The sequence below is a fragment of the Nematostella vectensis genome, chromosome 13, assembly GCF_932526225.1.
Source record: "Nematostella vectensis chromosome 13, jaNemVect1.1, whole genome shotgun sequence".
Classification (NCBI taxonomy): domain Eukaryota; kingdom Metazoa; phylum Cnidaria; class Anthozoa; order Actiniaria; family Edwardsiidae; genus Nematostella; species Nematostella vectensis.
The window spans coordinates 6,150,038-6,177,249 of record NC_064046.1 but is presented as its reverse complement, the minus strand read 5'-3'; the positions used below and the strand labels follow the sequence as shown (position 1 = coordinate 6,177,249).

The 27,212-nt window shown below is 41.5% G+C and overlaps 2 protein-coding genes across 2 annotated transcripts; one reads left to right on the top strand and one right to left on the bottom strand.

Moving 5' to 3' along the window:
• Positions 1 to 38: 38 nt before the first annotated feature.
• On the bottom strand, positions 39 to 1,583 carry LOC125556717. The gene is made up of 4 exons (XM_048721058.1): positions 1,454 to 1,583; positions 967 to 1,412; positions 645 to 876; positions 39 to 411 (listed from the first exon to the last, which is right to left on the bottom strand). The coding sequence occupies exons 1-4, from the start codon at positions 1,581 to 1,583 to the stop codon at positions 296 to 298; spliced, it is 924 nt and encodes a 307-aa protein (XP_048577015.1). The 3' UTR covers positions 39 to 295.
• An 11,862-nt stretch (positions 1,584 to 13,445) lies between these two features.
• Positions 13,446 to 24,203, top strand: LOC5518058. The gene is made up of 5 exons (XM_048720701.1): positions 13,446 to 13,628; positions 13,949 to 13,956; positions 14,855 to 14,989; positions 22,220 to 22,330; positions 23,227 to 24,203. Exons 1-5 carry the CDS (start codon positions 13,502 to 13,504, stop codon positions 23,377 to 23,379), a joined length of 534 nt encoding a protein of 177 aa, XP_048576658.1. The 5' UTR covers positions 13,446 to 13,501; the 3' UTR covers positions 23,380 to 24,203.
• The last annotated feature ends 3,009 nt before the right edge of the window (positions 24,204 to 27,212 follow it).

Genomic DNA, 27,212 nt, shown 5'->3' with positions numbered 1-27,212 from the left:
GCTTAATGTATAAACTATGCTAGCAATTAGGCTTACTGTTATAGTCCTATCCTTTAATCAGTCCATCGTATTTACATTGTACGCCGTGAAAGACATTAGTTGTGTGATTTCTCTACAGTAGATAGTATAAGAGAGAAAGAAAGGAAGTCACGCCAGTACCGGTCAGCGGTACTTAGTTATGTTACGTTCACCAAACCCTGCCTTCTCTCCGCCATTTTGTTTTTGCTGTGTTACGATACTGGCTTTGGTTCTCTGTTGATTAAAGCGTTTCCAAGTTGTGTCCTAGTTTGTGGTCTTATTCAACTGGCGCAGCACAGTTTGCAATTGCAAGTGGATAAACAGAGAGGGCACTCTGGTGTTCAGCTTTATTAGGGATCATTGGGACTATTCCTAGTGATACATGGTCCCTTCCTGGAATGGAACAAAAATACTATTTAAAAAAAAAAACAATCTAGTACAAAGATGGTGCTATTCAAAAAGAATCACTGGAATAAATGATTAAGATGTTTAATTAATGATCAGAAGATACCAACTTTAAAAGTGGCTATGATAACAACTACAATTATGTAAGGGGAAGTTATGTAAAGGGAAAGAAGTTATGTAAGGGAAAAAAATTAAAATAACAGAAAAAATAAAATTAGTACCTGCTAGAGGCCTGCCATCCAACTTCAAATTAAATTCTATGTTTGTCGGGATGTTGGCATGGAGACGGCATTCTCTGATGGCCCATACCAGAATCATCTCAAGTGAAGCTCCATAGCCACGCACATCTGGCATTAACTCAACTTTAAACAACTGGCGTGTTACAGAAAACACAAGCTGTTTTTGGGCTCGGATTTCGTTGTTTGTAAGGAGAATGCCTACATCAGTTGATTTCTGACAAGAAAATATACAATTGCCAATCTTACTTAAAAGAACTAAAAATATTCTGAGCTTGAAATTTAATAAAAGCAACCAAATGCTTACCCCACTTTTACCAATACATAGGTAGCTGAGCACAGTCTGCCAGCAACGATCTGGGAGTTTCGTCGATAGTTTGACCAGCAACTGGACCCAGTCAGGCACTTTCATGGTGGAAATGTATTTTTCCAGCACATCCTCATCAAGGATTTCGGCAAATCCTTTCCGCGGCCCTTTCTTCTCACATACAACGTTCAATGTTGTAGAAATAGCTTCCTTTATGAAAGGCCGCTGGTCCTCGTCATAAAGAAAGCTATTTCCAAACAGTTGACCGAGCGCTTCTCCGCTCTGAGTAAAATCTCTCTTGAGCTGCTGAAACAACACCGATGACGCGCCTTTGGCGCGCTTTGCCCTCTGACGCGGCCCAGCGCTATTTAGATTCTCAATATCTTGGAAACTCCTCGAGGCCCTCGATGAATCGAAACACCGTTTAAGATTACCCACGGGAGTTGCTGGTGAGTTAAGGGCGCGGGTGAAATTGGCTGCATTTCACTCTCCTCGTACTTGACTCCGGCCAAATCGCGATCTTGATCAATGGGAGTCAAATTCGATTTATTTAGTAGCTTTCTAGCAGCTTCGAGAATTCCAAAGGCGACATCAGTTTCTTTTGGGTGTTTCTTCATCCTGATTATTCTATAAATAATCCCATATAGGGTCGCAACAACAACAGTGGCTCGTCTTGGTGCTCGTGGTCCGAACCAATCGGTGGGAATTTGCGCGCCATTTTCTTACCTCAGTTCGTCGAGGCTTAGCTTGACAAAATCCCTATTTAAATACGTTCTGTTTTCTTCGATCGAAAGAAAATCATGAACTCTATAGCAGATATCGACATTGATTGCGTACCACGCATTTGATGCATCGAGCGAATCGCTGTAAACTCTTCTTAAACTAAGATCGGGTCGCTTCCCGCTCTCATTCGCCATGGACGAACTCGAAACTTCGAATTTGGCGCGGAACCACAATATTTATACGGATATTTCATATTAACTATTTAGGATTACTGTCACACACACTGGGTTCACTCTCTGTCATTATACAAGTAACAGATGCCGCTTCTTTGAGTACAGCAAAGTACAAAACAAGACGTGCTTACTGAAAGATGTTTTAATTGGATAAGGATCGTTGCTACGCAACCTTGAAACTGATACCCCGCTCACGCTGAGTCGTTCAGAGCGCTATAAAGTTCGTTATGTAGAATCCGCTACACCTTGATCTTTGTCGCTGCCATACTGCCATACAGTCAGCTTGACTTCGGTGTTGAGGGTAAACTAGAATCCGCTACACCTTGATCTTTGTCGCTGCCATACTGCCATACAGTCAGCTTGACTTCGGTGTTGGGGGTAAACTAGAATCCGCTACACCTTGATCTTTGTCGCTGCCATACTGCCATACAGTCAGCTTGACTTCGGTGTTGAGGGTAAACTAGAATCCGCTACACCTTGATCTTTGTCGCTGTCATACTGCCATACAGTCAGCTTGACTTCGGTGTTGAGGGTAAACTAGAATCCGCTACACCTTGATCTTTGTCGCTGTCATACTGCCATACAGTCAGCTTGACTTCGGTGTTTAGGGTAAACTAGAATCCGCTACACCTTGATCTTTGTCGCTGCCATACTGCCATACAGCCAACTTGACTTCGGTGTTGAGGGTAAACTAGAATCCGCTACACCTTGATCTTTGTCGCTGCCATACTGCCATACAGCCAGCTTGACTTCGGTGTTGAGGGTAAACTAGAATCCACACCTTGATCTTTGTCGCTGTCATACTGCCATACAGCCAACTTGACTTCGGTGTTGAGGGTAAACTAGAATCCGCTACACCTTGATCTTTGTCGCTGCCATACTGCCATACAGTCAGCTTGACTTCGGTGTTGAGGGTAAACTAGAATCCGCTACACCTTGATCTTTGTCGCTGCCATACTGCCATACAGTCAGCTTGACTTCGGTGTTGAGGGTAAACTAGAATCCGCTACACCTTGATCTTTGTCGCTGTCATACTGCCATACAGTCAGCTTGACTTCGGTGTTGAGGGTAAACTAGAATCCGCTACACCTTGATCTTTGTCGCTGCCATACAGTCAGCTTGACTTCGGTGTTGAGGGTAAACTAGAATCCGCTACACCTTGATCTTTGCCGCTGCCATACAGTCAGCTTGACTTCGGTGTTGAGGGTAAACTAGAATCCGCTACACCTTGATCTTTGTCGCTGCCATACTGCCATACAGTCAGCTTGACTTCGGTGTTGAGGGTAAACTAGAATCCGCTACACCTTGATCTTTGTCGCTGCCATACTGCCATACAGTCAGCTTGACTTCAGTGTTGAGGGTAAACTAGAATCCACACCTTGATCTTTGTCGCTGTCATACTGCCATACAGCCAACTTGACTTCGGTGTTGAGGGTAAAGTAGAATCCGCTACACCTTGATCTTTGTCGCTGCCATACTGCCATACAGTCAGCTTGACTTCGGTGTTGAGTTGGAGCACTCAGCCCTCCAGTGGCCAACTTTCCCAAAGATTTTTAGAAGTTAGTCGGCTTCTTGACGGCCACCTTGCACTGAAAGCTGCTCCGAGATACGTCCGCGACGTTGTCTGTCTCCATACTCGACACGAAATTAGCAAAAGTCAACATGGCTTAAAAAGAGGAGCTGGCTAGAGTGACACTAGCACGCTATGTCTCCCTTATATACTCATACCCATACTGCACTTTCTTCACATTCCCACGTGTTATTCACATGCCGTCAAAATAAACATTTCTGCCTCTATCATTACATTCCATCGGCAGAAATGCATTATCCTTGATGGAAAATAGCACAGACCAGCACGGCCAAGTAGACCTACGACTAAAGCTGAGCTAGAATACAAGAACAGAATAATATAATACGAGATAATCTAATCAGACAGATGTGTGGCTGTGGCTGCTTTAAGGGTGTACTGACATCTGGTGCTAAGGAAAAGTAAATATAGCATAAAAGCCTTGTAGAAAGTCATGAAGGACTGATATTTGCCAAGTTGACCAACAAAAATTTGCTGACTATTATGATGACGTTACCCCGTGAAGTCATAATATGACGTCCTAGATACAGATAAAAGCAAATATTCAAAGTAATTTTGCTCGAAAACGAATTATAAGACATTAGTCAGTTTCGACATAACGGCTGGGAAGGTAATTACTGGACTGATCGAGAATAGTTGTTTATTAACACTAATCAGCACGTAAAAACTGCAATACATATCACAAAGGGTCTAAATTTAGTAACAGAGGCTTACAATAGGTTACATAACATTTAAGAGATCATTATCTGGCAATCACTTCGTGGTTATTCTCGAAGATCGTCCTTGAATATAGCACATTCCGAAGTTGCCCAATCACAAGTATATCATTTACAATCACATCGTGAATAGACCAGAAAATCAAATGGTTCGTACAGCATGTCATTACCTATGCTAACCAAAACAATGTACAGTATAACATAAAGGGGCTTACCCCTTTTCCCAATATAGGTGTATTCAGTAGATCATAAATAATCTGAGTAAAATTCGCTCGTAGGAAATACGGTTTGGCTTGTACGGCAATTACAGGCTAACAAACTAGTGTAAACCGAAACCAACCTACTAACAATTATTAACCTTGTAATTAAAACCAATCGCGCTACACAAATACTGAATACGTTTTATGAATCTTGAGGTATGGGTGCATTAAGCCGAGCATGCGTTTTAGAAATGATTGAGTATTGTTTTTTTATAGTCCTGGAACCAGATTATTTGATATAATTTTGGTTTCTGTTAGATTAACGCTAAATCCATGCTTGGCTATATGAAGAAGGTTTTAATCAAAAATAATACAGAAAAAATATTGAGTTTTGAAATAATTTGGCGACAAAAAAGCTTTTTTTTTTGGAAAACGCAGAACCGGTTAAAATGTACTAATGCGAGTAAATCCTATTAATAACAAAATATGCAAGATATGTGTCCTAAAATGAACCTATAAAGCTGAATGAACTGTGGACTTGGCACACGAGCGAGAAATGAACGATGGACAAAAGGCTAAAAATAACCGAAAAGAAACTAGTGCTTGCCCTAATAAAGTTGTAAACAAAGAGAAATCATACTAAACTAAACATGCATGAAAGCTAAGGGTGGAATAAATGTGTTTACCTGCGATTTCTAAAGGAAAGTTATCTAAAATATGTAGTGTTTCGCAACCTCTTGAAGCACGTTTTCTGATTTGCCACATACTTAAATACTTAAATAAATACTCCCTATACACATGTATATATAGCTTACGCTAGTAATGGGAGGGTTGGTCAGCTTTAAAGCCGGCGTAGGTGCGAAGGCACCTTTAGCTGCCTGATGGCCGGCAGAGCGGCTGTTTTAAATGCCTCTAGGGTTACTTGATTGACAACGTTACTGGGAAGTAAGTTCCAGATTCTTATAGCTCTTGGAAAAAAGGAATAATTATAGGATAGAATATTAGACTGTAGTTGCAAAAAACTATGGTTATGCCTCCTAGTGACTCTATATGACGGTTGAGAAACAGAAGTAGGGAGAGGGCAGGCCACAAGGTTGTTATAGAATTTAAACATTAGAACTGACTGGTGGAATAGTCTTCTAGTTTCAAGCGTATCCCATTTTAGTTGGTTCACAAGCTCTGTGGAGCTAGCTTGGAAAGTATAGTTGTTTGTTACAAATCTGGCTGCGTTCTTTTGTACCTGTTCTAATCTATTTACGTCTGTGTCTGTATAAGGGCTCCATGCCGCTGAGGCATATTCCAGTGATGGTCGTACGAGCGATAAATAAGCACGTTCTTTTACTGCAGGCTCGCAGGGTTTCAAAGTTCTTCTAATCGCGCCGAGGGTTTTGTTAGCCTTCGTCGCTATTTTGGAACAGTGGGGGCCCCAGCGTAGTTGTTTATTGCATCTTACTCCAAGATAGTCTTGGTCTGCCACTTGAGTAAAGGGCTTTGCGCCTGCAGTATACACGTATGTTGATGGTTTTCTCTTCTTCGTTACTGATAGTAAGTAACATTTTGTCACATTAAATTCCATTTGCCATGCCGATGATCATTTATAAACACCGTCCAGATCTTCTTGGAGTGCTGTATGGTCATCCGTTGTAGAGATTGGGCGATAAATGATCGTATCATCAGCAAAGAGTCTGACCTGGGACTTCGATGCTTCACAGATGTCATTTATATACAGTAGGAACAGAGTTGGTCCCAGAACGGAGCTCTGTGGAACGCCTGATGTTACATGCACTTTGCTAGAGTGGGATCCATTGACTACCACGTACTGGGACCTGTTTCTCAAAAAGCCAGATATCCATGCTAGTGTCTTCCCCTCGATGCCATAATGAGAAAGCTTCTTGAGGAGCTTTGAGTGCGACACTTTATCGAAGGCTTTACTGTAATCTAATAGTAAAGCATCCACTTGGCCATGATGGTTTAATGTAGTTGCCCAGTCGTGGAATGTGAGGACTAGCTGAGTCTCACAAGATAGTGCTTGCCGAAAACCATGCTGGAAGATAGACAGTATGTTGTTGGCTGCTAGATGCTTGTTCAGGTGGCTAAGGACAATGTGCTCCATAATCTTACAGCAGATGCATGTAAGAGAAATTGGGCGGTAATTTTGTGGTTGGTCTTTGGCTGACTTCTTGTGCACCGGTACGACCATTGCGTTTAGCCAGATTTTAGGCAAAGTTCCATCTTGATAGCTTTGATTAAAAATGAAGCACAGTACACCGGATAGTTCCTTTGCCAGATCTCGTAACACGCGAGGCGAGATGCCATCAGGACCATTACTTTTGTTTACATTCAAACCAGCTAGCTGTTTAAATACGCCAGCCTGAGTAATGGTAATATCACTAATTTTGGGACATGTTGGAGGGTCAAGGTCGGGAACGACACCATCGTCCATAGTGAAAACACTCTCAAAATACTTGTTCAATGCCTCTGCCTTGTCCTTATCTGAAATAAACATTGAGTTCCCTTGGCGCAAGGTGGGAATACCACGACTCTCTGTCCTAGAGTGCTTGACATGGCTCCAAAACTTTTTAGGATTTGACCCCAGGCTTCCACCAATCACTGTATTCAAGTAGTGGTTATGGGCTGCCTTGAGTAATTTCACTACATGGTTTCTCTGGTGACGATAATTGCGCCAAGCTTGGGAGTTTTTGTTGTTACTTTTCAATGCTTTAGATAGAAGGCGGTCACGCTTTCGTATTTGACGTTTGACTGACTGTGTTATCCAAGGCAGAGATGTTTTAGATTTTGTGAACCTGTATGGGATATGCGATTCCACTGCAGATTTCAACCGGTCTTCAAAGAAGGACCAATTTTCCTCCAAAGATCTTTCCTCGCAGCAAAGAGTGAAATCTTCTGACAATTTAGCCACATCGCGCTTAAGGGCCGCAAGGTCCATCTTGTTATAGAGGTACACTTTATGTGGGGGGGTCTTTATCCGCCTGGTTTTAGTGTTGATGTTAAACTTTACGATGTCATGGTCGCTCATCCCTGGATGGATTGTAATATCAGATACAAGAGCTGGTGTGGATGATATCACAAGGTCCAATGTCTTTAGAGAAACTGGGCGTGTCGGTTTAGTGACATGCTGAATGAGGGCGTTATTCGAAATCAGGTCTAACAGTTTCTGCATCATAGATGCTGTTGGGTGATTTGTAATAGATGGTGGATCATTACGCCAGTCTATGTCGCCACAGTTAAAATCGCTACTTATTACGATGTTTGGGCGGGATTTCTTGTTTTGCGAAAAGACCTTAAAATAGACTCTTGTAGGAAATCCAGACGGGTAGCAGGAGCATCAGGGGGCTTGTAAAACGCGCATATATAGACAGTCTTCTTGTTGGCGCAACGGATTGCTGCCCACAGAGACTCATCCTCTGGGTTTGTGGTTATGTCTGGTAGCTCGTACGACGGAATATCATGTTTCACAGCGATGAAAATTCCACCTCCTCCGCTACCAGAACGTTCCTTTCTAAAAACGTTATAATCTGATGGGAAACTCGCCGCTGTAGGATCTTCGGGTGACAGCTTTGACTCACAACCAAATACGATGTCGGGTTTGTGTGTTGAGACATGGCTAGCAAAGATAGCTGCTCTTTCACTGCTTTGGATACTATTGCAATTGATCTCCATGCACGTTAGCTTTGCAGGATTGCGAGGTCCACGGCGAGTAGGCCGCACGGGTGTACTCGAAGATATACAGCGTGGCGGCTCGAGCAGGTCAGAATCATTTGCTCCATTCATCGATGTGCCCTCTAAAGATGAATCTGCAAGAGGAGCAAAGCTGTTTTCTTCGATCAATCTTGTGTCTTCTACGAAATGTCCCGAGGAAAAATTTGGAAAAGCGCATATATTACAGATCCATATTAGCTTCGACTCATTTACGTATCTCTGGTACGATTCTCAAGACATGTAAATACATTTAGCATGCATCCAATGTCCGCACTCATCGCAGCATATTGCCTTTTGGTTTGACTTCGTAGGCTTTCCGCAAGCGCCGCAAGGGTGTTTGACGGGGCCAGGGTTCATCATCGAACAGTCGGAGGCAATTATCAACAGTAATTGCATGACGCGTGACGAATTATTCAGATTTAATCTTGATGGTGGTGTGTGACGGTAGCGTGACATAGACTTAATAGATGCAAATGCAACCTCGACCGTGTTTGCTTGAGTGACCTCAAAGCCATAATATGGATAAACTAAAATCCTTAGTAAATGCATAGTCATAACCGGCGAAAAGATGTAATAACTTGACCCCACTTAAATAATTACGAATCGAAGGTGGTGCAATCGAACGACTTAAAAACTGTACATAAAGTCAAAATATAAGCAAAATGTGGGATAACAAGTCACGAACGGATCTCCCAGAAAACTATCACATGGAATACCATCATTTACTGAACCGCCCTTAGGCCAGCTCAAGTCCACAATTACCCTACGTTCTTCAGAATCTCGCTTGGGAACCGTGTTCAACGGTGAAGTAACAAATCCACCCCCGAAGGGAGGATCCGTAAACGGCCCAGCGACACGACCAAGCGAGACTTCACGTTGTAAATGCTCTGAAACTTGAGTCGCAAAATTGAGCGCACCCCGGTGAGTGCGAGCATCAAAAATAGGAACAGTATCGCCAGTGAAACCCACCGGCCAACCAAACTCCAGGAAATCACAAATCATTTGGTCGTCATAATCATACAACAAAGTCCTCCAAGTATTGATCTTTAGTGAACTTGGAACGGGCAGGCGAGAAACCACAAAGTTCGGGCGACCAGAACGAAAAACTAACTCATGTGCGTACAAATAAAAATCATTCGCCTGCTGAGAGTCACGAGGAAAGGCCGTGGAAAAACCACGACAGTCTAGAACACCAGCCTCCACCGGCTGAGGAAAACACACATCATGAATATAATCAGCGCCCGTGGAAAAGCCACGACAGTCAGGAACTGCAGCCTTTAGCGGCTGGGAGCAAGCATCAGCATTCAAAGCACAAAACGACATATCCGGAAATGAAGCAACAGTAACGGAAGGAACGCCCCCAATGTCTTGACCAAGGGCGAAGTTTATCAGTTTTTTGATTCCCCTGAAAGCGGACAATCAGATGAATCCTCTCTATGCGATTCCTGTTTTCTCGATTGTACCCAACAAGCCGCACAAATATGTTTTACCCATTTACGTTCGCCTCGGACGTAACCATAATGATCCTTGGTATAAATGCACTTCTCGCGTTGATAATCTCTACAAAACAATGTCGGCCCTGAACTGTAAGACTGCTTTTTCGGCGGTGAAAGTAGCTGACCATGGAGGGTTCTGCTTTCGAGGTGGGAAAAGGAATCACCCCACTTCAATAAGCCACGTTCGATTTCAAGCAAAACCGCTCCATGGAAGGCAAGCACCGCCTCCCATTCGTATAGCTGTGCGTGGTACATCAGAGTTACCAAATGTTTGTGTCGTTCGGCGCGCTCGAACGAACTGATCTCTCGTAATTGTAGAATCTGTGCATACCCCGCCACGAATTCAGCTTTATTTGGCTTCCGTAACGGAGAGGAAGCCAGCGCACCCATATCAGCTTCCTCATCGGACTCACTGGATGCAATGGGCAGAACATGAGCCACACGTCGATCCGCCGCGTCGGCCAAGTCATCCATGGCTCTAAGCTCGGGCAAAGTAACCGTCGTCGCACGGCGCGGCGATACATCTTTAGAAGATCGCGACGACGAAGCAACGTCGGAGGGCGGCAAGGAATGGGACTGACGACTGCTAGCATGATCGGCCTTCAAACTTTGAACCTCGGCCGTGAGAGTTTGAACAGCGGCGGCGAGCGAATTCAACAGTTCGTCGTTCCGTGTAGTAGAATTGCCCCGAATTTCGGGAACGCCCCCAGGACCGTCACAATGTTTCCCTGGCACGCCAAAATCATGATCATTTACTGGCTTCTTGCAGCCTGGACATTTCTTTTCTCGCGGCATCGTAACAGTGGAAAAAACAATATGAGCTTGATATATAAACGTTGAAAAGAACAAAGAATTATAGAGTGAAGCTGTGAACGTGTGCTAGCAATCAAGACTAGAGATAACTGAAATACAATATGCTGGCTTGAGCAATTAATCCCTTTAAGCTAGGTGCCCAAAGGGGGGTAGTTGAGGGACCAAAAAGACCTGCTAGACTATGTATCGATAGAGGGTTTCGTAACGGAATTCCGTCATCGTCAGCGATAGCCGGAGGCGTTGGAGCGTATATCATGACAGCATCCCATACAAACGGAGACAAGATCTCGAAAGGCTGAAACCGGACCTAGAGCATTTATGGATTGAGTTACCAGGGCGGAACAAGCAAAGCCAACTTTTGCTAGGAGTCATTTATAGATCTACTTATGACTGCCTCTGATTGACTGAATAGCTTTGAGGATCTACTTAGTCACGTGACCTCTTCCTGGGACGGAATGCTGGTGCTTACAGCATTACTATCGATCTATTGGGTGCTCCCGACTCTTCACGATATATTTCAATACTGGATATGTTTGGACTTGAACAAATTGTAACCAAACCAGTAACACGAGTTACTAGAAACTCCCGAACACTCATTTATCATATTATTACAAACCATCCGTCTCGCGTCACTGATACCGATGTCATCCCCGCCAGCATTGTCAGTGACCAGGACCATTGTCAGTGACCGTTTGCCTGCTTAAATGCTCGAACAGACCGTTTTAAGCTGCGGTACAAGTTTATTAGAAAATTCAAGAAGTTTAAGGAGCAGGAATTCATTGACGATTTTAATACGCTTCCACTAAACATTATCCATTTGTCAGATGACCAGCTCGAATATTTCAACAGCCTGTTGTTCTCTAACTGCCTTGAAAGACATGCCCCTCTCCGGTAGATGCGCATAACCAGACCGCCTGCACCATGGATGGAGGACACCCGAATCCGCTCACTACAACAACAGCGTTACGAACTCTGCAAAGAGGCCCGCCAACCCCGCTCAAGGGATTCATGGAAAGCTTTTAGGGATACCAGAAACAAGCTGAAATCAACCATACGTCGGGCCTGCGAGACCTTAACACGAATGGCGCTGTCTCCAAGAAAGCCTAAGGAAGTCTGGTGTATTATACATTGCATTCTCCATCCCAACCAGCAGCCATTACGACACGACCAAGCTAAGCTCAATACTTTCTTATCTCTTAATTCATGCCTTTGCATGAATTAAGAGATAACTCACTACTCAGAAACACTTTTAGAGCTATGTACTCTTCTAACTGGCCTTTCTACTTGAAACTTGAAATAGCTAGACCTACCCTTGCGGCAACTTAATTAGTTACTCCACTCCTAGCGAACACCTTCCAGCACTCATCAGCCAAACTGTTTGACTCATTACCAGCCCCCATTAGGAACTGTACTGATAAACATTTCTATAACCTATGCAAGAATTTTCTTAGGGACAGAGCTGTTTTAACTGTCTAGATCTATAGACACCATGTATATATGTACATAAACTACATATTGTAGATAGGCAAATAGGTAAGGTTTTACTTTTATTTTCATACCAAATAAAGAGCCTTGTATAAGTGGATACGCTGGTAATAAATCCAACGTGATTTAGTACTATTAGCCGTCTATTATTTCCACGTTTAAGCGATTTAGAGCGCATTGGGGCCGCTTTAGCGCTGTTCGGTGAAATTTAGAACATCAAGTTGGATTGAATTTATTACATTTTTATGAAGAATAATTGCATAAAGTAACAACTTCAATGAGCCGGTCGGTTCAAATTACTGGCATTGACAGAGCCTGGGCTAGCTGTGTTTGGTCTAGCAATTACTATCTGCCTCACTTCGAATCGCTACCCTTCGCACCACCAGTTATTCCAAAAGAGTTACCATTTTTTTCCGTTACCATCGACGAAACTTGGCAAAACCAAACTCCACACATTAGAGACTCGACTGAAAATACATAAAAAATCTATAAAGAAGCAAAAATAATCGCTTGTGAAGTGGCGTCGTTGAAAAATTATATTTTGAAATTCTTCTTTCGCGCTTGAAAATCTCTTCTCTCGTCAAAACATGGCCTTTACTCTTCTTCGCACATAAAAATCGTAAAAGTACCGCATATTGGCTGCCAGGGCATGGAAATAGTCTCTGCAAAGGAAGCTCTAATATTTTCTATGATGATGTTTTCGTATTTTTCGCTAGAACAATCAAATCTTGATGTCATATGTTCTTCCCGAAAAGGCAAGATCCCGAACTGGTAAGTAGAGATTCTTTATGCCAGCATATTAACTTAAAAAACAAATTTGTCGGCTAACTGATCAATTTTTATTTGTTAATAGTTAGTAGAGGACACTGGTTAGGAAACGCGAGGAACTTCTTTAAAGTATGTCTTTGTTAGGTTTCTGTAGGTCACGTGACACTGGTTCTGCACTCAAGCTATAGCAGCGCCTCGACTACATTGTTATCGATGTTATATTATTATTATAATTTCATGAGTTTGAAAATCAGCCAGTGTTGTGTCACCAGTACGTGATTGACAAGAGCACACTGCACGTTATGACTTTATTCGGAATGGTCGTGTATTAGTCCCTTCGCGTCCACAGGTATCCCAATATCAGTGATGTAAAAACACTACGTTTCGACTTAATTGTAAGTAAACATAGGGGTTAAAATGAATTATTCATTCTACTATGAAATAAAATAATAGAAATCTCAATAATATTCGTACTTGATTGTTGAGTCCTGAATGAATTTGATGATAAATTTCTAAGCTATTTAGGTGAGTAGTTTGCGAGCTACGCTGCTAAGTCCCCCACCATAATAAAGCATGTTTACTACAAACAAAGTCACAACGTAGCGTTATCACACACTGTGAGAATACCTGTGTCGCGTCCCGGTTGTGTAGAGCGCGGTAAACGGTTCGAGGTTCGAGCGCGACTTTCCGAAAGAGTGCGCATTCGATCCCTACATTCCATTTGCGCGTACAAACAGTTACTGACGTCATAGAGACAGAAGAAACGAAAAGCTTCAGTATTTCAGGATAGAAAATGGCAGAGGAACAAGCTGAAGAACCTAATCCCCGCGGCGCTGAGCGTGGGCATTTCATGTCCAACTACGGACTAAAGACTTACACAGCAGAACAGGCCAAGGAACAGTGGAGGGAGAGCGTGAAGGTGGGTCGGAAATAACAGAGGGAGCGTTTAGGCCTGGCTAAACTGACATGTTGCGCGCGACATGTCTCCTAAATGTTTCCTAGTTTAGCCACCACCGAAAATATGTAGTGCGCGACAAATTTTGTAGAGCGTGACACGAAAATGTTTCTCAACTATCTTAGAAACATTTCTTTGTCGCTTCTACAAGTTTTGGCGTGCGCTATAATGTCTCTACATGTCGCCTAGTTTAGCCTTTTGAGTTGATGATGATATTTTTTATTGAGAGAACACTTAATATCTGGCAGATTATATACACATATACATATCGCATAGCCGATTCAAGAGAGAGCTATGAAGATGTGAAAAGGGACATGGAGTTTATCGTATCGAGTTTTCGCGTGTGTGTTTGTTTTATTTAGGATTTTATTAAACTTTTTAGTACGCACGTAAAAGTAACGAAAACTCGAAACCTTCGGGTAACAAGAGGAGGGGTTTATATTACTTTATTGGCTTTGTCACGTAATAGGGGGAGGCGTAAGGGGTGTGCGAAAACCGCAAAGAAAAACGCCAGAAACCGCAAAACCGTCAAAATAAGTCAATAACTGTAAACCGCGCAGTCTAGACTAACCAAAATACCGAAGAATAAAATACGAAAAACCGAAAAACTGCGCCAGATTTAAGGCAAAACCGCATCACCGCAAACCCTTACGGCCCCCTCATAATACGATTTACAGTCGAACAGAAGCCATGTCTGACATGTAAACAATTTAAATAAACAGACAAAGAAAGATGAAACTAGAAATGTCACAGGGCGTTAACTCAGATTGAGCTTCTCCCCTCAGGTCTATTGAGTAAATATTGCACTGATAGATCACGTGATATTTTGAAACGCAAATTTAAGCCAAAATGAACACAGAAAGGACTGCGCCCGTCCTCCAAAGAACGAATAAAAAAGTGAAATCTTTAAATGAAAATAAGCCCTTTCTAACAAAGAAACTGTTTAGCTTATGTGTAAGCGCTAAATAAGCGGGTCAGTACAAGCTGCAATTTGATTGGGCAAATGAACAATATCCGCACCTCGACACAAAGAACGAGAAGAATAGAGAAAAAAGAACGCCTTTGTAGAACAAAGATAATAGGAGACAAAGCAGCTACGTACTTACTCAAATAAGCCCCTTTCTGTTGTTATTTTCCCGCTAAAACCTGGGCGCACACAAATTTACTACTGATCTGTTAGTGTATAATGAGAGATGTCGTGACAAGCGCATGATCACCACGTGTCGGAATCGTGATCTGTGCCGCGCATGGAAGGTAGAGTACAGCCGCTACCTGTCAGGGGAGCAACCGCTGGACAGCATCAGCTACTTCAACAATGGCAAACAGGTATGTGTCAACTAGCCAGATTTGTATAGTCTAAGTATCAGCCTTTTTTTTACTATTTATATAAAATAAAGTGCTGACCAGTTGACCTGCTAAGCTTATAAAGTAGCAAGTTTAGATCTCAATGCAGTGTGAAACCTGTAGACCGTCTCCACCATGTTGCGCGCGCATCCAAAATGCCACAGACTGGCGGGCCAAAGCAGATCCGAAATGCGGACGAAAGGGAATCGACTCCAAAACTCCGCGGAAGAAGCACTTTGACAGCATTTTCTATAGCTTCATCTGTAAAGTCCACTTCAAACGCCATTTAAGATCAGCAGTGACCCACCAGTCTGTGGCATTTTTGATGCGCGCGCAACATCCTGAAAACGGTCTATTGCACCCAGCGTTTGCTAGCTACAGTCTAGTCACGTGGCTTTGGATTGACAAATGACCATAACCTGTAAAAATGCAACGAAGTGTTGTAGGTGGCTGGTAGAGTTTGCTATCAGACGAAAAGGTATAATTATAGATTGAAAAAGCGCTAAAAAAGAGACACTTGACTCTGATGAAGAGGTAGTAGGCATGTAACGTCTGTTAATATCTTTTTTTTACCGCCATTCAATGATGATCACTTATTCATCAAGTGTTTACGACGTCACTTATAGCGTCATCCTTGGTCGTTGCTCAAAGAAGAAGGCTGATCATCGTGTCCAAGAGGTCCGACTTTTCTAAATGCTGTACACTGTCTGGCGATATCACGCAACTCTTTTTTGAAATCTGCCATGCGAAAGGCGTACACCAACACATTAGAAAACGAATTACCCAAGACGAGGAATAAAGCTATGTACAAATAACTCCTATTTTGAGAACACGGAAGGCATACATCTAAAACTAACACGGGAAGAAAGCAACTGATAGTTGTTGGAGTTACTATACACAGCGTTTTTGCAAGCTTGGCGTTTTTCTTTGAAGCTTGCTCGTTATCAAACGCATTGCTGAATCTCATCTTGACCCAAATAGTAACATAGCAGGTGATTATTATAGTTAAAGATGGCAAACTATCGGGGAGGCCTATCTAATATAAGCTGTGATGCCTTTGGCTGATACCAAATTTAACATGACGAGAATGAGGTACATCAGGATATGGATTGCAGTCACCCACATTACCAATATATACGCGATGTAAGTTCTTCTTCGCCAGAGGCGCGATGCTTCAATGACATGAACACGGCATAAGTCCTCTCAAGTGCTTTTCCAACTAATGATAACAAGAACATTACGACGGCCAAAAACGACCAGGACAGTACAATATCGTTAAAATATCCCAGCCAATACACTAGATATGCTAGTTCAACCTGCGAATCGGCCGCCGTCATATGCAGCAGGAAAACAGTGGATTTCTTGACACGGAAGGACTTGCGCAGAAAGACCACTAGGGACAGGATATTTGCAAGAGTTGTTATACATGCTTCGCTTACTATAACTACTTGAAAAACGGGTGTTGTCTCTTGACGTGTTAAGTTGCTCATACTCTCGCATTTTACATAATTAGCTGGAGCTATCACCAGAATTTTAAGATCGCTTGTCTAAACTCGAGAGGGAGAGAACAAAGTCTTTGAATATTTAAATTACCTACTTCAAGGTATCTGTGAAGTTCCTCTCTTATTTGCTTTCTTAGTCTTCAGATCTGGATTCTTGATTAATCAAAATGTTCCTTGTGAATTTATTGCTGTGTATTTGTCTTTAAAAGTAGGTAGAAGAGCTAACAACCATTTGTTGCCACACACTTTGCCGCAAAGAAAAAATTAACTTCTGAATTGTTTTAGCTTCAACGCAAAGCTTGCGTTAACCGTGTTATAGAGTATTCAGTAACGGAATCATTCCTCTGCCATGTGAAAAGATGTTTCTACTGCTGTTTTTTTTTTTATCAACTTTAGGTTTTTGTTGTTGTCGATGAGTGGACCGCCAGGTAGGGCATTTATAGCTTCGCTCTTCTTTGAATGCGATTTCAAGTCATCATTTCAATTTCCTTTACTGTTCGTCAGAAACCGTAGGGTGTCTCAATTATCTGCTTAGGGAAAGAAAAGGCAATCAGTATCATCTCGAAGATTTTAGTTCCGGCCTTTAAACTCACTTGCTTCTTTTTCTGTAGATTTGACCACATATCTAATAAACGAAAAATGTCAGCAAATAGAAGCTCTACATCACAAATAAAAACTACAAAAGCTTCCGTTTAGGGACATTAGCCAGCGGTTTCTCTGGGCTCACATTTTGCTAGGCCCGCGAGGAATAACAGCGGTATCACAAATAAAAACGAGATTCCGGCCAGCACAGGGGCTTCCCTTTTGTTGTTACACTAGAAGTTTTTAATCAGGTTGACTAAAATTCCAAATAAAAGTAGTATTAGCGGTATTTAAACGTGCTAGGGGCATCTCTGATTTGATACGTCCAATGATAATGGAAGTGCGGCAGTCTTGCTGAGGTTGGAAAACATTATATGCGCAAATTTTAAAAAAATGTATTTTAGAAAGGCTTTATGGTTCCCCTGTGTCTATCCCAGAAAGCCGTGGGGCCGTTTAAAAACAAAATGGAGAACGGACAAACGGAGAGAAGTTGTTCTTGCGGAGCGCACCGTTTTCCTTGCTTCAGTCTTTATCTTAAAGACAATGTTGTGGTTTGAAATGCTTCTTGGTTTGAAATTGTTAAAACCAGTTTGAAAAAAATTCAAACCATGCCACATTTGTTGTGGTTTGAAATGCTTCTTGGTTTGAATTTTTTTCAAACTGGTTTTAACAATTTTAAACCAAGAAGCATTTCAAACCACAACAACAACAATAATGGTTCCAGAACTAGGCATAACTACATAAAATGTTATTTCTTCGGGAACAAGATTGGAAGGCGCTACTGCCTATTTTATTGGGCAATTTGATGGAAGGATAGTCGATTTTCCAATTTCGAGTCCTGCACCTGTGATGCGGCGAACAGTTCTACCTTTTAAACGACTACTTTTATGCCTGATTTCAATGAAATTACAGAGAATGTATGGAGGATTGTATGCTCTCAAGCGAACAAAAGTGCAATGTCCAAGGAACAATTATAGGGCTTTCTCTGGCATCGTTTGAACGGAAAGTGTATCACTCGAATGGCAAGAGTTTTTTTTCGAGTCCTGCATGTGAGCCCAAAATCTCTGAAACGAGAGAATTTGATAAATTGTGATGTCTCCCCACATTTCCTTATAATAAATGGCAGCCATTTTGACATTGTATGTGCAATATTACGCATGCGTGGCGGCCATGTTGTCTCGTATTTCTGGGAATCGAAAACAAGCGTTTGACAGCAGCACACAGAGCATGAAATTAATTTGCCAAAACGCTTCTATGTCAAGCCAGAACATCCAAACAAAATAGTCATCTTTACTAATCCAACTGCAAACAAAATAGTCATCTTTACTAATCCAACTGCAAACAAAATAGTCATCTTTACTAATTCAACTGCAAACAAAATAGTCATCTTTACTAATTCAACTGCAAACTCCCTTTACCCCTTCTATGCCAGCTTCTAGCAAAAACTTTCGCAGCCTTTAGCATCGCACATAAATTAGATTAAATTCTCTAAGATGCTTAAAGTCTCGAATAATTAACAACATTTGTTGCCATGTGGTGACAATTTGACAGCACGTTGTTGGCTTGCCGTGATCACATTTATGATATTATATCTGTTTGGTAATTTAACCATTTGTGAAACTTTTGTGGTTGACATTGATTGCATTCATATTCAATACCCTAGTTCCCCTACCTTGTTAAGAGACTAATGCCATCAAAACAAAGAATCACAAACTCGATTTTCATCTAGATAACCGAATAATAAATCAAGAGGAGGATACTGTATAGCGGCGTAGCCAGGATTTTTAACAGGAGGAGGCCCAAAAGGCCTTTTCAAAGCAATTTCTCGTGTATTTCAGATAATGTCTCATACATTTACTGTATTTTTGGCTGCTTGAAGGGGGGGGGGGCAACAGCCCCTGCTGTTACAAAGGAAAAGCTCTGTATTGACAACGAAGGAAAAGCTTTGTATTTTATTTTTGTTTCACAACTTTCCATACATTTTACTACCTTACTACACTTTATTTTCGCGACGTCAAAATTTCGCGATTTTGAGATGGCGATATTTCGCGACACTTTTTATTCGCGATTTTTTCTATTTTCGTAAAAACCAGATCACTTTATTTTCGCGATTTCACGATTTTGGGATAATAAAATCAAGCAAAACAAGTAGAAATAAAATGTGCTGTAATCATCTAAACTGAAACAATTTGTAATAAAAAGATACGTGTGCTAAATTTAGTTTCATAAAAATCTACATACAAGTCCAACTCAACCCCTTACCCTACTATATGTACATTAGATGAATAGACAAGGTGTTATCTCAAAGCTTATTAAACGGCCAATATTCCCCCAAAGGCTTCTTGTGTACTCACTTATTTTTTCGCGAATCCTAATTTTCGCGACACTTTATTTTCGCGACACTTTATTTTCGCGAATCTTTTAAAATCGCGAAATTCACGAAATTAAAGTGACGCGAAAATAAAGTGTAATAAGGTAATCATTGTTTATCTACTAAACGCTATATGCTAAATGCTATAAGATAATAAGTTTTGACTGATTTGCCAGTATTCGCAGGTTCTAGGGAAATAATCAAATCCCTTGGTATACAAAATGTACATACTCCAAATTGTAGCCAGTCAATTTTTTTAGTGATTAGGCACTGATAACAGACACTGTCATACAGGCCTGTAGGGTGGATAACACAGACACTGTCATACAGGCTTGTAGGGTGGATAACACAGACACTGTCATACAGGCCTGTAGGGTGGATAACACAGACACTGTCATACAGGCCTGTAGGGTGGATAACACAGACACTGTCATACAGGCTTGTAGGGTGGATAACACAGACACTGTCATACAGGCCTGTAGGGTGGATAACACAGACACTGTCATACAGGCTTGTAGGGTGGATAACACAGACACTGTCATACAGGCCTGTAGGGTGGATAACACAGACACTGTCATACAGGCTTGTAGGGTGGATAACACAGACACTGTCATACAGGCCTGTAGGGTGGATAACACAGATACTGTCATACAGGCCTGTAGGGTGGATAACACAGACACTGTCATACAGGCCTGTAGGGTGGTTTTAGGGCACTGATAACACAGACACTGTCATACAGGCCTGTTGGGTGGTTTTAGGGCACTGATAACACAGACACTGTCATACAGACCTGTAGGGTGGTTTTAGGGCACTGATAACACAGACACTGTCATACAGGCCTGTAGGGTGGTTTTGGGGCACTGATAACACAGACACTATCATACAGACCTGTAGGGTGGTTTTGGGGCACTGATAACACAAACAATATCATACAGGCCTCTAGGGTGGATAACACAGACACTGTCATACAGGCCTGTAGGGTGGTTTTGGGGCACTGATAACACAGACACTATCATACAGGCCTGTAGGGTGGTTTGGGGCACTGATAACACAGACACTGTCATACAGGCCTGTAGGGTGGTTTTGGGGCACTGATAACACAGACACTATCATACAGGCCTGTAGGGTGGTTTGGGGCACTGATAACACAGACACTATCATACAGGCCTGTAGGGTGGTTTGGGGCACTGATAACACAGACACTGTCATACAGGCCTGTAGGGTGGTTTTGGGGCACTGATAACACAGACACTGTCATACAGACCTGTAGGGTGGTTTTGGGGCACTGATAACACAGACACTATCATACAGACCTGTAGGGTGGTTTGGGGGCACTGATAACACAGACACTGTCATACAGGCCTGTAGGGTGGTTTTAGGGCACTGATAACACAGACACTATCATACAGGCCTGTAGGGTGGTTTGGGGGCACTGATAACACAGACACTATCATACAGGCCTGTAGGGTGGTTTGGGGGCACTGATAACACAGACACTGTCATACAGGCCTGTAGGGTGGTTTGGGGGCACTGATAACACAGACACTATCATACAGACCTGTAGGGTGGTTTGGGGGCACTGATAACACAGACACTATCATACAGGCCTGTAGGGTGGTTTTGGGGCACTGATAACACAGACACTGTCATACAGGCCTGTAGGGTGGTTTGGGGGCACTGATAACACAGACACTATCATACAGACCTGTAGGGTGGTTTGGGGGCACTGATAACACAGACACTGTCATACAGGCCTGTAGGGTGGTTTTGGGGCACTGATAACACAGACACTATCATACAGGCCTGTAGGGTGGTTTTGGGGCACTGATAACACAGACACTGTCATACAGGCCTGTAGGGTGGTTTTGGGGCACTGATAACACAGACACTGTCATACAGGCCTGTAGGGTGGTTTTGGGGCACTGATAACACAGACACTATCATACAGGCCTGTAGGGTGGTTTTAGGGCACTGATAACACAGACACTGTCATACAGGCCTGTAGGGTGGTTTTGGGCACTGATAACACAGACACTGTCATACAGGCCTGTAGGGTGGATAACACAGACACTGTAATACAGGCCTGTAGGGTGGATAACACAGACACTATCATACAGGCCTGTAGGGTGGATAACACAGACACTATCATACAGGCCTGTAGGGTGGTTTTGGGCACTGATAACACAGACACTATCATACAGGCCTGTAGGGTGGATAACACAGACATTAACATACAGACCTGTAGGGTGGTTTTGGAATGCTTTGGTTTCGATAGCTCCCAATTAAAGGGCCAAATTACACTTCAGTCAATAGGAGCCGCGTTTCCTCTTAGAGTGAAAAACGCACTCGCCATAGCTTGAATCGTCAAAAATGTTTTTGGACCTTTTTTTCATAATGATTATTTGAATAAACAAGTATATAGGCAGACGCCTGAGCGAGCAAATCAAGCATGTAATCGCTGCTGTACTTTCAAATGTAGATATTCATAAAGAAGGCCAATCACGCCGCCATTTTATGCTTCCGTACAATACCGACTAACTCAAACAATCCATTTTCATCGCCTAATTTTTTCAAGTAACTGAGAAGCTTTCAATCAGATATCATCAATAAACTACTAAAATGAATTCTTGTGGATGGTAAGTTTTCTTGCAAATGATTCACTGTATTTTCAATTTTAAACAATAACAAAGGAGTGGTTTTAAGTAGCGAAAACGAGAAATAGACAGCTGACCCGTCATGCATGTAAATTTTTATCAGCAAACACGGGTGTTGACATATGACCGGATGTTCAAGATCAAGCAAGGCTACTGCAGCAAGCTCCATAGAGACGACAGACAGCACACTGACGCGTTTGATGTCCACGCTGAGGTAAGTAGTATAAGGAGGGCAGACTGTGCTCAAAAATTGAAAGTTTAACGAAAATAAGCAGTAAGCGACACTTCGCACAAAAGCGATGTCAACTTACTCTAGCGCTGGAAATGTTCACAAATGATTTTTAAAGGGGTCAGAATATGCTGGATAAGCACCAATAGGTTTATTCGCGATAATCAAGGAAACAAACAAACTTAGGCAATCCCGGAGTCATAAATTATGGCCAATCGACTTTGTAGTTTGTGCTGACGGTTTAAAGGCGTATAGGTAATATAAAGCAGACTAAAGATCGACTATAACTACCTAATTCGAATACACGCTTTAACGCTTTTGAGTTGTTTGAATGTCAAAAGTAAAGGTGTTTCATAAAACGTATTCCAATACACTTTTTTTACATTGACGAGTTTGTCTTTTATGTCCGAAGTGATGACAAAAAAGCCAAATTATCAAGAAAACATATCAAGAAAATTTAGTTTAAAAAAGTCGTTTTTGCCAAACACGGTCACTTCCATATATGGAAACTAATATATTCCTTATCTGGAAACACTGCATGTAACTTTTTAGGTTGCCATACCGCTGGTGCTTCGTAATCTTTATGACAGAAGAGAAAAACAGTGACTATTACCATCTTTAGTCAATGGAGAAAGTTCTAAAAATCACATAGATTCGTCGGTACCAGACCCCCAAAACTACGTTTCCTTTATGATATTTATCGCTCCAATATGCTTTCTTTTGCACATAAAACCTAAAAGTAGAATCCTTTTCGGTAGGATTGAGACGGCTACATTTTATGACATGCTAGCGTTGCGGCAGCCACCTACGCAGCCACTCTCAATTTCGGGATTGCTGTGCTAGCGAGGCTAGCGTTATAAGGCTCACTTTTTCCTTTGTAGGAATGTGAGAAGGCTGTGCCCGTCCTCACATCCTCGCAGTACGGCAGACGACCCCCCTTGGAGACCCCTCAGAGAAAGCACGTCCGAGTTGCGACAGTAAAGAGAGACTTTTACCGGTACAGCGGCACCAACATACCGCTGACCGAACGTTGACGGGCAGTGTAACATATAGGGTCGTGTTTAATAATTTGCATATAATGAGCATAGTAATAAAATTTGTACCAATTATAAGGTTTTATTTTCTTCTTCGGGTCATAGTTCGTGACTTTGAATAAGAGAGTAGGGAGCAATCCGTCCGCAAAAAGTTCACAATGGGACTTTATTACTTGATATCTATAGAACGAGCCAGTAAACTCAAGGACAATGCAAATAAGTAGACTGGTACTGTGAGGTTTAGCCGAGAGTAAATCCTAAGAGACGGTGGATGGAGCTTGGTCGCGGAAAATTAAATCCATTCCGCCCATAGCCTGAAATTGATCTATTGATCTAATATATAGATTTAGGCACTGCCTAAAAGCGGAGCCAGCATTGAAAGAATGTTTTTAAATGTGTTTAAAAAAAGCAATTTTTACTGCCATATAATTATGAATTGTATTGGCCCCTTCAAATGGATCAAGCAAGCACTCATTCAATGCTATTAAATATGCAGTATGAAAGTACTAAACCCTGGTGTAAAAAAAGGCTGTCAAAGTTCAAGGTGCCTTAGTTGATGAGAATGTTTTTCAAGTGTCTAACGGTCAATTCTTATTTGTTCCACTATGCGTATTTTTTTTTTATCAAAACAGTATAACAATCTTTGACCTTGTAAAGAATATATCAAGGATGTAACAGCATTCCAAAGATTTAGACGCCATACTGTAGTTTCCATGTACTACAACTGATTATTCAGAAGAATGTGTTGAAATTAATACATATTAGTACACCCACCCTTTGGCCAGTTGTTTTTAGAAACCCTGGATCCACCCATACTAGCTACTCAAAAATGAATGCAATGGACTTATGTTTGGGGTAGAGAGCAATAAATAAACAGAAAGTCAATTAGGAGTTGAAAGGGAGAAATGTGACTATTTGAAAAAAATGTGAATCTACTTTTAAAAAAATATATGACAAAAATACAATAATAGCTTGACTGAGCACTTTCCAAACATTTCCCCTTTCCCTATTACCTTTAGGTTTGATATAAAAGCTGTTTTCTTTGCAGATTTATTATTGAAAAAGCACAAGTTTGTTATTATCTTTTTATAATTTATTAAGTAAGTACCTTGCCCTAATAAAACCCTTTTATAGAAGTTCCATTAATGTACACTTGCACCAAAGCTACATTCTGACCGGCTTTGCCATTGCAAAGAAACAAATAATGGATGAAACAGCATTCCAAAGATAGAATGATATAGTTAGATACATTCAGGTGCCACTTACTAGTGATACTCCATCACCAAGGAAATTAAAATCCACAAATATGTACCTCAGTCATGCATAACATATTGGTGAACCAACCCCTTAGCATGGTGGCCTGCTGTTTTTATTTTTATTTTTACAGAAACCCTGCAGCTGGATCCACACATGCTAATGCTACTACAAAATTAAATGCAATTAAATGGAGGAGAACAAATTGACTTGGGAAGCAAGATAAAAGAAAAAATCTTGATATTACTGATTAGTGCTAAATGAAAATGTCTAGTTTCAAACCTAACCTACTTTATTTGTTTCAGGGTGCAGAGGGGAAACAACAAATAATTATCAATTGCATATAAAAACAGTCAAAGAGATAAAAAAATAAACTGGGACTATATTTTTGATAAAAACTTTTACAGTAATGCAACAACTTGATTGAGCACTTTCATAACATTTCCCCTTTTCTCATTATCTTCAGGTTGATAAAAAATATTTAACAGATTTACAGTATCATTGACACAAAGCATCTTGCATTAAAAACCCTATTACACTTATACCTGCTGTATCAAAGGATGTTGTTATGCTCAAATTGTCTGTTAGACCACAAATTCTTATTTTTAATGCTCGGTTACTGTAAGCTGAGTTGCATTATACCAAGATAAATTAATATACATAAATAAATAAGACTAAAACAGTACATTATAATAATTTAAACAGCTCTATTTCGAAACTAAGGTCTTAAATGAAAGTAATGAACTGGCACTAGCGGTGTGTACCGGAAGGGTGTTCCAATCTGGAATAGTGTTGGGGGAAAATGAAAACTTGTAAACATCTGTACTCTAAAAACATATGTATAAATCGAACATGCTAAGTGTCATTAATACAGTAGCTAGACTACTACGTATTTTTGTCATTAAATTCTTACTTACTGTAAGGAATATACGCCTGAATTTATAGAACTTGTAAAGTAAGTATTTACGAAGTTAACATTTTCATGGCGATTGTCAGTTGAATAAAAGCCATTCAAGTGCCAAAATTATAAGCCAATCGGAATTCAAGTAGATGGTATTTTAGCCAATCAAAACAAGGATAGATGACATTGATATGTCGTCTTGACGTCATACTAAAGCTGGTAACGGTGTTTTAGTTTGAGCGATTGGTTTTGGGAAAAAAGCGAACAAACGAGCATTATAAAAGCACAACTATAAATGAAAAACAAAATGTTATATTTTCAATACAAACCATCGTCAAAAACTCACCTTGACAGTGTGTTTGTTTGGTCGCTTTATGTTTGTCGCCTAGAGGTTGTGTTCGCTTTTTGTTGTAAACCGTGATCTTTCTGCTAGCCAGGAATTCGTCAACACAAGTGAATGCTTTTTATAGCTGAAAACAGACATCAATAAAAGGACTTTTCCTCTCAGGATCTCCTTGCATAGATATAGACGTGAATAAATATCGAATGGTTGTGTAGAGCCTCTCCCCTTCGTCCTCTTTTTAGCTGCTGCTGCTGCCACGGGCGGGATTTTATATCGGCTTGTACTTCAGACAAAACGTTTCCTCAAAAACTTCAGCCCATTTACTCCAAATACTATTTTCAAGCTGCCTTTCTACTGTGAACATACGAACTTTGCAGCACAAAGCGAGGCGGTAAAAAACACACAACAGCGTAAGATCGATTGGGGTCTGGGAGTTGCACGATTGACTGGATGGATGGATGGATGGATGGATTGTGACACCACAGGGTAACCGCGCGATGACCACAAAACCAAGTCGCATAGCTATACCATATTTCTATAGCTATGGAGCTCCGCGCGCGGCCCGCGCTGGCTCCGCTATTAACCGGGCTTAATTCACCCATCATCTGCAAGCAGGCTTGCGTGGACAGCTTTCTACAACCAGTATTTACGCCGTGCACATTGGCGTGCGCTGTTTCATTTTTTTTTATCTTCAAGGCGCGACATAACAGCATGGACATAACGACATACCATCTACATACGGCATGGACATAACGACATACCATCTACATACGGCATGGACATAACGACATACCATCTACATACGGAATGGACATAACGACATACCATCTACATACGGCATGGACATAACGACATACCATCTACATACGGCATGGACATAACGACATACCATCTACATACGGCATGGACATAACGACATACCATCTACATACGGCATGGACATAACGACATACCATCTACATACGGCATGGACATAACGACATACCATCTACATACGGCATGGACATAACGACATACCATCTACATACGGCATGGACATAACGACATACCATCTACATACGGCATGGACATAACGACATACCATCCACATACGGCATGGACATAACGACATACCATTTACATACGGCATGGACATAACGACATACCATCTACATACGGCATGGACATAACGACATACCATCTACATACGGCATGGACATAACGACATACCATCTACATACGGCATGGACATAACGACATACCATCTACATACGGCATGGACATAACGACATACCATCTACATACGGCATGGACATAACGACATACCATCTACATACGGCATGGACATAACGACAT